We start from the raw sequence: 10794 nt of genomic DNA, 5'->3' as shown, positions 1-10794 counted from the left end.
TCGGTCAGGAGAGTGACATCATTTCCCTGCCGAAAAGACTTGAGGGACCCACAACTCTAGGTCCCCCTCCACTCCACCTGACCCTAGGATAAGAGGAAGACAGGTGTGGAGGGGGGCAATGGGAGTTGGAGAAGAGTTGAACACCTCCTTGTCACGGGAGGGGTAGCTCACTTATTTGTCCATCACTGGTAGGAGAGTTGAACTGTGTACTTTTTGTTTTGGATTCTTTTCTAAATTCTCCAAAGAAGAAAAACTTTCTTAGGCTTAAATTTTCCAAAATGAGAAAGTTTATCTATTTTTTTTTTTTTTTTGGTTTTAGTGTCACAATTGTTAGCAATTTTAAACATATCATTATGATCAAGATATATTTACCAAGACCTTTGAACATTTATATTCTTTTTAAGTCTCTATTTGCTGCCCATATAAAATTTCACCCTCCAGCATCAATATTACCTCTTGCTTTCATATCATTCTTCTATCATACATTTTTAGTGTTTTCTGTGTTTTCTCGTCCTCATATTGGCTTCTTCCTCAAATCTAACCAAAGCCAATCCCATAAATCCATTTTATCTGGATCCTGCAGCAGGGCTGCACATTATTCAATCCCATTCTCTTCCCATAAAAGGGAGGAGGCATGGTAACATCTGAATTTGTGCAATATTTTTTTTAAAGACAGCACCAGTAACTTTTTTAAAAAAATTTAATTTTTTAGTTGTAGAAGGACACAATATCTTTATTTTATTTATTTATTTTTATGTGGTGCTGAGGATAGAACCCAGTGCCTCACACGTGCTAGGCAAGCACTCTACCACTGAGCCACAACCCCAGCCCCTGAATTTGTGTATTTTTTATCTGAATTCCAGGATTTGTACTTGAGAGCAGGCAGATGCTCCTTCATGGACAGGAGATTGCCCTGGCCCTGCACGAATGGTTCATGAAATTAGAGTGAATACTGGGGGGTTAGAGGGTTGGAAGGCATGAGGGGGCTGAGTCAGAGTATTCTTCATTCTGCCTCTCTAGTCTTCCTTCATATTCTTTCTGTTTCCCCACTTAATAAATGGAAAATTGAACTCTTATATCCTAATGGTGGTTCCAGAAGTCCCAATACTAACGCTGAGCCAGGCACTATGTCTATGAACCGTATCTACAATTTGATCATAATCCTGGCAGGAGTACCATTCCATCTTAATCTATATTTTTATTTTTTATATGAAGTGTTAGGCAGTAAGACTTAGAGTGGAGAGAAATCATCTTATTGTTCTCCCTGCTCTCAATTTAGGGGCTCAAAGGTGGCTGTGAAATTAATAGCAAAGGCTATCATTTTTGCATTGCTTCTTTTTGTGCTGGGCATTATCTTGGGGGCTTATATGTAATCTTCACGTCATCTCTACATGCTGAGTGTTCAGTAGACACAATTTGCATAATTTTACAGGTGAGTCAACAGGCACAGAGAATGAGTGGCATGCCTGCGGGCTGAGAGCCATAGGGAACAGAGCCTGTCAGCTCAGCTTGTGGTCCTGGCCACTCTGACACACGGCATGCTGGAAGTGAAGCTATAAACACATCGCATATTTTCCCACCCTCTGCAAGCTTCCCGATGTGACATCTTGGCCTCAAAATGAAAGCTGGGTCGGAACATACAGTCTGAGCACGAGGGAATGCGTGTGGGGTGAGACTTGGCATGGGTGATGGTGCAATCCTCTCCCATGTGGGGCCCAGCGGGGAGCCAAGCTGCTCAGGCTGTGCTGGCAAAATGGCACCCACCTCCCCACCTGCCCCATCCCAGGGAAATGGGGGTGGGGTGTGAGAGATCTCTGGAGTGCAGAACTGCTCCTCACCCCCTCTTCAAAAGGAGCAGAGAGATGCCCATCAACTCCTAAGGAAGGGGACCTACCTCTCATTGCACAACATGGAGTAATTAATATTTGCTAAGAGTCCTTACTGTCATGAACCACTGTAACCTACTGCTTCCCTCAACACTAACTATTGCATTAGGTCCAAGGCACCGGATGACAGGGCTTGCAGCCTCTGGGCTTCCTTTCTCTTGTACCTATCCCATAAAAAGTCCCTGATCCTCCCTGTCCCTTTTCCTTCTCTGCCAGGGCTGTCTCCCTTGTCTGGTTGCAGGAGCAAGACCTGTACACCCTGTGGGGTCTCTAATTGTACCTTATCCCAGAGTCACTGCATTTGGTAAACATATACTTCATTTATTCTGGGAATGCATGTTTGGGGAGGAAACTGTTTATATTCTATCTTTGTATCTCTCAAAACCCTGGTCCTTGGACAGCTTCCTATTCTTGGAGAGTTGACATAAAAGAGTAATTTAGACAAAGGGTTTTCTAGTCCAAAGCAAGGATTCCAGGTTCTGTTTCCAGCTCTGTCATTGCCTGCTCTTAAACTCCATGTAACTCCCAGTCTCATGTTCTGTCTTTCTGCATTGGTCAAGAATAAAAGGACATTCCAAGGGGCTAGGAAAAGGGGAAAGAGATAATGTGTAAGAAATCTTTGGATACCGGAGGTCAAAATTGTTCTCCTTGAAGTTCAACAAAATAATGTACGTAAAGCCCTGAGCTCATACCTAATGCATGGTAGAGCCCCTCGGGCTGGATGGGGCGCTGGAGGCAGAGGCACCTGCAGAGTGTCATGAAGCTGGCTGCTGGCAAGATGAGGCCATCCGGAGAGTACTTTCCTAAGTTTGCCTGCAGGGTACGGTTGGTGGCATGCCACAGCTCTTAAGAAAGTGACCTAACTTGGATTTTTCTGTATGGATACAGAATTGCGAAGAAATTCTCATTTGCATGGTGATGGGGAGTTTATTTTTCCCAGAAGCTACATGTCAAGACCCAGGAAAAGAGGTATTTCTTAGTAATGATTAATCAGCTGTATCACAAAGGAAAAAAGAAAGAAAATAATTAAGGAAATGAAATACTAAAGAAATGAAGGGGGAAAAGAAATCTGCCAAAGGTGGACCCACCCAGTAAACTTTGACAGCACTTCCTCTTATCTACCTGCATAAAAGTGACCAGCCCTTTCCAAATGGCAAAGAGCCCCGGGAGAGAAGACTCAGGAGCAGCTGGCAGGCACAAGGTGAAGGTGAGGCTTGCGCCAACTTCTTCAGGGACTCTGTTCCTCCTCATCCCAGACTCCATCCTTCAGGACTCCAGGGTGACCTGTTATCACTGCGTTTGGCCTGGGTGTTTTGTAGAAAGGGGAGAGCTATTCCATATAGGGAGTGAACTTTCTGGTATATCTTCTTTTTAATGAGAAGAGATGGAGAAAGAAGGAAAGGAAAGGAAGAAGGAAGGGAAGAAATTGAAGGAAGGGGAAGGAATCTCATATCTTTACTATTGCTTTTTCATTCTAAGAACTGTGCTGGGTAATTTATAATGTATCTTTTTAAAATTCTTGGCAGTATTAAGTATCTTCTTATTGGGTTACTTCCCTCCCTCCCTCGCTCCCTCCCTCCCCCCCCCTCCCTCTCTCTCGTAGTACCAGGGATGGAACCTCAGGATCCACACAGGCTGGGCAGGTGTTCTGCCACAAAGCTACACCCCCAGGCCTTAAATATCTTTTAAAAAGGAAGGTGCACTCCTGGTTCACCTGGGACCTGACCAGAAATGGGTTCCTGTCTGGTGCAAGGGAAATGACTGGGCTCCACAGCTGAGATGCCAGAGGGAAGGAGTGTTGGAAGTGGTGAGGTGCACGGGTAAGGAAAGGGGGCTCGGGGTTGGCCCACCACCTTCCAAGTCCTGGCCCTAACAGGTTACTCAGCTTCCCTAAGTATCAGTTCCCTTCTTGATAAAATGGGTTAGAAACAGAATTCTCACAGGGCGATTGTGAGCATGAAACAAGATAATTGTGCAAAATGCTTGGAACAGTGCCCAGCACACGTCACTTATTATCTGAATGGGCCAAGATGTCTAGAATTGCCTGGAGAGGGGCAGAGCTCTGGGGGACTCTTCACAGACTTCCTGCCAGTGAGGGTCTATTTCCTTGTTTTGCCAGAAAGAAAGATGTTCCAAAAAGAGAAATCAAGCTCTTTAGCTTTCCGTGTGCCTCATGATGAGGCACACAGTTTACAACTGCCACGCTCTGGGAAGGCGTCAAGGAGAGATGAGGATAATGCTGTTTCCTTGACTTTATAGAGAACGAGTCTGGGGACCAGGCTGAGGCTGTGGCTCAGGGTAGAGTGCTTGCCTAGTATGTGTGAGGTGCTGATGGGTTCAATCCCTAGTATTGCAAAAACATTAAAAATAATATAAATTTTAAAAAATAACCCTCAAGAGAAGGAGTCTGGGAGTCCTAGGAAGATGTGGGCAGTGGTAGCAAGGTTGAAGACCATTATGGTTCACTCTCACTACAGTGTTTTTATTGTTTCAGTGACCGTAAGGATAGTCAGGGGTTAGAAGGGGTCCTCAGCTGGCTGGTTATGTTTGTGACCCTCATTCCCCTCCTCCAAGGCCACACAAATTACAGTGACCTTGCACACACATCTGGCAGTGAGAGCACTCTGTGGTGCCATGGGGGATGCTGGATAGGAACTAGTCACTCATGTCCTCAGAAAATTTACCTTTAAGGTTAAGCTCTGTCTGTTGTCTGTGAAGCTTGTGCTACTATGGAGGCAAATCTGAGATGAATAATAAGCTGTACAATGATATCTGATGCACTGTTCTCTGTGCGCATTATATGACATAATTTAAAACAGTTAAAGGAAGAAGCAGAAAGATGGAGGAAAGAATCTGGGTGAGAGAATTAGAAGAGGCAACAAGTGTTGCAGGGTCTGGTCCTGTCTAGGAACTAACTAGCTGCAAACCTGTCCTTTGCATCTCCAGCTCAGTGATTGACAGAAGGGAAGCCACCCGCTTGTCCTCTGGGGAGGAAGTGGCAGCCTTCCCCTACCTCTTCCCCAGGGCCAAGCAGTGACTAGGAGAAGCTCGTACCTCCCTTTCCCATCTTCTCCAGAAGGCTAAATCTGCATAGTTAGCTTCACACAAGTGATTTTAAGCAGATACACACTGGAGCATTAAAATAAAAGAGTGTTGCTGTCTTCGGGGGCAAACATAAACCAAATGTGCTTTTATGGTTCTTCAGATCTGTTGCCTAACTGCACAGCATAGTGCTAACCCTGTTTTTCTTTTTCAATTTTTTAAAAAATAATTTCTTTTCATCCCTGTTGAGGAAGTAAGCAGTGTTGAGTCACAGTACAGTGATAGACACATGAATGTGCCCCCGGAACTTGAGAGAGAATGGAAGAAGACCATATCAAGCTTTCTGGGGGGTAAGGGTGGGGACTTGGGGTGGCGGAGAGGAGGGCTCTTATTCAATTGATTCAAGAAACCAGAGGAGGAGACTTTGGGCAGCTGACTTCCACCCCTTGCTGCAGGACATGAAGGTACAGCGTGTTTCCCTCTGGCTCCTGGGTGCAATGCTCATTCTGTGCTCAGTGCACACCCACCCCCTCAGGAGATGTTGGATTTCCATGGACATGCGCCATGTAGAAGAGAGTTTCCAAGAAATCAAAAGAGCCATTGTAAGTATGGGTTGGGTGACAGTGTGGGGAAGGGGTGTGCCTCACCTGACATCTTAGCTTGAAAGGCAAGTTCTTTCATGCAGCCTTTTGTGTCTCAGGATACCGCGGAGTACTTAATGCTTATGTCTGTCCTTCTGTTTCCCTTCACAGCAAACTAGGGACAACTTCCAAAATGTCACCATCCTGTCCCCACTGGGGGCCCTGCAGAGCATTAAGGTATTGGTCTGTGTCTTCTTTTTACTGTAGTTTTATCATTACATTGAAATGACTCTGGACTGAGACAGAAATCCCCACCTGTCCCCTTCTTGTTCCTAATGTCCAGTGCACTCTTGACACTGCAGGCTTCTCAGGTGTCATGGGTTAGGTACACTGCTGTCCCAGAGACCATGAAACCCCTAGTGTCAATTTCCTAGAGAGGGATGGGAGTACCAGGTGCTCAGAAGGGATAGGATTTCCTTGACTTGAGGATGATTTTGGAAGCTCCCATAGGGGTCAAACATAGTGGTTTAAAAGCTAAGGAATATATAGATTAGTGGCTAAAAGACAGGGAGGGATTTGGGGAACGTTGGGGGACTTGGGGAATGTGGGAGGACCAGTGGAAGATCAATGAAGGTGGACATGTGAGCTTGGGACAGTGAGGTGACCAGGTTTGTGATGCAAGGACATGCAGGTGGGGTGAGGTGGACCACTACCTTGGAGTCATTGCATGGAGTCCTTGGCTTTTTAAGAGCGGCAATAGTTTCAGAAGGTTTTTGAGGCAAAAGCTATCTTATCACACAATGTGTTACAAAGACAGTCTGGTGATGCGCTTTACAGCGGCAACTGGGGACAGGAAAGTTAGTCCTGCCCTCTGCCCAGCTGTCCTGACTGGAGGTGCTGAGGATACATTATGAAACAGTTGACTTGCCAGTGGATCATCCACTTCATGGAAAGAACCTGAGAGATGCCTTTGAAATGAACTCTTTCAGGTCTCAGATGCATTCTAGAAGGATCCAGGGTTTTCCAGGGATTTATATGACAGAATGTAAGATATATGACGAAGAAATAGAGACCGTGGAAGGGAGAATGATGAGATAGTGGCTGAGTCAGCAACAGACCCCCAAGTTTATGCCTCCATCTCTAGATTCTTTCTCCTCTCAAGTTTGGAAATGTTTGATGTGGAATAAGCAAAGGCGTCAAATCTTTAGTATATTCCCTTATTTTTTCCCTTCCTCGCTTTTTTCTGTGCTATCTTTTCTAGCACCACAATCTTTGAGAATACAGTGGTGTGTAATTTCTGCCTGTCCGGCTAAGGGACCCAGTAAGAGTGGAGGAAGGAGAGGCTTGGTGTTGCAGTAGGCTTTACCGCAATCTAGGAAAAGCCACCCTGGGGCCAAGGAGGCTTTTGCTGCTGTAATGCTAATGAAGATGGATGTGCTGTACTGTCCCGCTGGGAACCACACCCTACTTAGACTGAGCTGTAAATCCGCAGAGTAATTCCCTGGCAGGGCAGAGAGCAAATTGCTACCAGGAGACACTGTCCAGCCAGCTTCTCTGGGCTGTGCCTGGGGTTTAGGAACCCTTTCTAAGAGAGATCTACATTGTGCAGGCCACAGACCTACCCAGAGGTACCCAATTCCACAGCTGTCAATCTCCACTCTTGCAAATAGCAGCCCCATTCCAATGATCTCTGCGGTTTAAAAGGACAGACTGGAAGAGAGTCCAGCAGTCCCGAGCAGGCTGGCAAGTGTAGCCGTGAACTTGAAGGATGGGAAATGTGGCAGACCCTCTGGGATGTAAGGAAGTACTTTTCAAGAAAGCTGCTCAGCCATTAGTTCTTCTAAAAGGAAAGCACCTGATTTCTGGAAGAATTTAAGCAGAACTTGGTGAGGACACGTTGGGGTGCTGTAGAGAGAATCCTAGCCCAAGATTGTATTCCGGGCCCCATCATTTGTTACTATTGTAAGCTCAAAAGGATGGGAGGCAGATCTCAATGAAGTCAGAGAAGCCTTTATTCCTTCACCTACTCGGGAGTCATTGGGGCCCATTTTCCAGATGGGAAAAATGGCCATCAGTTACGGAGGGGGTTCTGGTTTTATAGGGTACAATGAGGATGAGGTCATCATTGGAAACTGTGCACGTGCAGTTTTGACCGTCAGGGGCTAGATGTACAGGTTAAAACCAGACCCCAAGGGATGAGTACTCAAATCTTGCCCATTGTTATTTAGGATTAATTTGCCATGCGGTAAGGTAAAGGTCTAGGATCCAGCATTCCGTGTCCACTCCTTTCCTTTAGGGCCTATTGTTATCAGGAAAGGGTGCACTGGGAAGGGTTTAATATTTGGCCAATTTCCCTTCCCTCCTCCTGAGCCACACCGTCCCTCCATTTTTCTTGGGGAGCTGTCTTTTAGGAATTCCTTAACTCTTCAATGATCACTCCTGGCTGCACAGAAAGAGGGAGTAAGCTGGAATCTCTCCTGTCCTCACCACTTTCCTCCTAAGTGGCTTTGCCGGGGTAGAGTGGATGGATTTTAAAGACCGACTGTTAGTTCTCTCGCTTCTTGCTGCCCCTACTCAAACAGACTGCTTTGGTCCCTAAGATAACAAAAGGGCCTCTGGGAGTGTCTCTAATTCGTGTCTGTAGCCTTTAGACGTGTGCTGCATGACCAAGAACCTCCTGGCATTCTACGTGGACAGAGTGTTCAAGGATCATCAGGAGCCGAACCCCCAAATCTTGAGAAAAATCAGCAGCATTGCCAACTCCTTCCTCTACATGCAGAGAACTCTGCAGCAATGTGTGAGTCAGCCCCTTAGGATTCCAGGCATCTGCTCCTGGTCTGCCCAGGGAGGGGCTGGGGCATGCTGGCTCCTGTTGGCTTCTGGAATCAAGGGAAATTACCTGCCCTGTGGTCTATGGGGACAATCAGGAACCTCTTCTGGTGGTCACTCCTTTCCTGTGTTTCCTGCCTCCTGATACCTCATCTGACAGTATCTTCATGGACCATCCTCCTGGGGTGACCAACTTATGTCTGATTATTCCTTGCGTGGCTGCAGTGGCCTGTGAGAAAGCCAGGCCAAGATTCTAGTCTCGCCACAAGTGGACCCCTTCGACTTTTTGTTTCTGGTCCTTTGGGGTTTCCATACCAGGTAACCTCTGAGTAGTTTCTTGGTATAGACTATCTCTAAGGGTCACCTGTAAGTTCACTGTGATCTACTAAAATCAAACATCAGGAGCAAAACCAAAACTAACCAATGAAAACTTAGACCTAAGAAAACCTGGGTTCTACCCCCTTCTCTGCTGCTGATTTCTTGGGTGACCATGGCAAGTGGCTTTGCCTCTCCTTGCCTTAGGCTCTCAGATAGTCAGAAGTGGGTAATGAGCCCATCCTGCAAGAATGGAATCAAGTGGATACATTTAAACCACTACTTAATTAATTAACCTTCAACAAGTATAGGATCGCTGCACTCACAGAGTTAGATATGGCAGCTTGGCTGGTGCTGTCAGGGCTGTCAATCCAGAATAACAGAAGCCATGGTCAAATGCAGCTGAGTCAACAAACAAGCCCCACTGTCCCCTGGCTGCTCCTGCCTTAATGTATTCACCTCCCACACCTCCCACTGACTTCCTCCGTGGGAGGGAGAAGAATGTCACTTCTCATGTGGGGAGGTGGTGGTCAGAGTCAGCCAGGATGGGAAGGTCCTCTGATAGATGTCACCTCCATTGTATCACAGCAGGTGCAGAGTCAATGTCGCTGTAGTCAGGAAGCCACCAATGCCACCAAAATCATCCATGACAACTATGATCAGGTAAGATCTGGGAGGGTTGTGGGGAAGACTCATTGGCTAGTTCCCTTTTCCATCGTCCCACTATCATTGTCTTAGAACCCTCAACACATCAAGCCTGACCTGCCTCCTGAGTTGGGGAAAGCACACACTGAGTAAGATGGGGTGATACAGAGGGAGCAAAGGTGGGCAGTGGGTCCTGCACTGTTCCTCATGAAATGTGATACCTGCATGGTGTCCTGGTGGTCGCTCCTGCATGGCGTTCTGTGTGCCATAAACACACGGCGCTTCTCATGTAGGTGTCAACGCAGAAACGGGGCTGCTTGTAAATGAGTCACGGGACGATCTTAGTAAAGGGCAGATTCTGGTTGTGTGGGTCTGCAGTGAGGCCTGGATTTCTGCCGTCTGACCACACTTCCAAATGATGTCCATGCTTTGAAGAGCAGGGAGGTTGGGTCCATTCAGAGCTCTGCTTCTTTGGGGACAGGCCCCATGGGATATACAGATTTCTAGAAGTGAGTCAAGTGGTTCTTACTACAAGCCAGGTATCATCCCAAGACCAACTACAAGTAATGGCATATTGATCTTCACCACAGTGCTATGAGGATTATGTACCTTGGATAAATTAGAAAATAGAGGCACAAACAAAAGTTATTAAGTAACTCAACTAAGGTCACACTGCAGCTAAGAGGTAGTGGTAGGATTTGACCCCACACTGGTTGGATCTAATGGATGTGCCATTAGATCTTGCCACCTCTTTCTGGTCTGTGAAGAGGAGAAATGGAAGCTGTATTTTGGTTTGACTCTCACTAACTGTCCAAGTGACATGGGGCAAGGCACTCACCCTTATGGACTTCAATGTGAAATGGGGACAACATGCCCTCCCTACCCACCAGCGAGCACAGAGGGGACCAAGACTTTCTGGAAAACAGAAATACCAGAGTGAGCTGATACATAAAGAAAATAAGCAGAAGAACTAAACAGTAAAGGGGATTTTTCCTATTAGAGATGGGGGGAAAAACACCAATGGGGAAAAAAAAGTGAAGTATTTCTTACTTTGTGTATTAAGAGTTGACATGGAATTAATTGGTCAATTATGGAAACAAAATTTTGATTGCCTATTAGGAACATGATTTTGAATGTGTATGCTGTGCAAATACATTGGGTGAATAAAAAGCAAACTCCGTGAGGACCAGAAAGTGGGGGAAATGATCTGCTCACATTGGCACTGTCTATACATGTCACCTTCATGATGGTTTCATTGGTTTCAGCTGGAGGTCCAGTCTGCCGCCATTAAGTCCCTGGGAGAACTCAATATCTTTCTAGCCTGGATTGACAAGAATCATCAGGAAACTTCTGCTGCTTGACATGAGGAGCCTGTCTAATTACCCAGGGACAAACGCCCTTCGGAGGGTCCTGTGGGAAACAACCAACTTTGAAGGGGAGTGGATGGGGAAAGCCCCTATGTTTATCCAAATGAGGGTCCTTTCAGAGGACCTCCC

At 46.2% G+C, this 10794-nt stretch overlaps 1 protein-coding gene across 2 annotated transcripts; it reads left to right on the top strand.

Moving 5' to 3' along the window:
- Window positions 1–3047: 3047 nt before the first annotated feature.
- IL19 (interleukin 19) lies at window positions 3048–10688 on the top strand. Of its 2 annotated transcripts, none has more exons than XM_079106845.1 (6): window positions 3048–3093; window positions 5384–5530; window positions 5681–5746; window positions 8154–8306; window positions 9245–9316; window positions 10564–10688. In XM_079106845.1, exons 2-6 carry the CDS (start codon window positions 5387–5389, stop codon window positions 10657–10659), a joined length of 531 nt encoding a protein of 176 aa, XP_078962971.1. In that variant the 5' UTR covers window positions 3048–3093; window positions 5384–5386; the 3' UTR covers window positions 10660–10688. The 2 variants fall into 2 exon arrangements, with proteins under 2 accessions (XP_078962971.1, XP_078962970.1); XM_079106844.1 differs by having other exon boundaries at window positions 9242–9316.
- The last annotated feature ends 106 nt before the right edge of the window (window positions 10689–10794 follow it).

The sequence above is a fragment of the Sciurus vulgaris genome (assembly GCF_902686455.1).
Source record: "Sciurus vulgaris genome assembly, chromosome: 12".
NCBI classification, from domain to species: Eukaryota; Metazoa; Chordata; class Mammalia; order Rodentia; family Sciuridae; genus Sciurus; species Sciurus vulgaris.
Note: the sequence above shows the minus strand (reverse complement) of the source record. Positions and strands in the feature narration are given on the sequence as shown.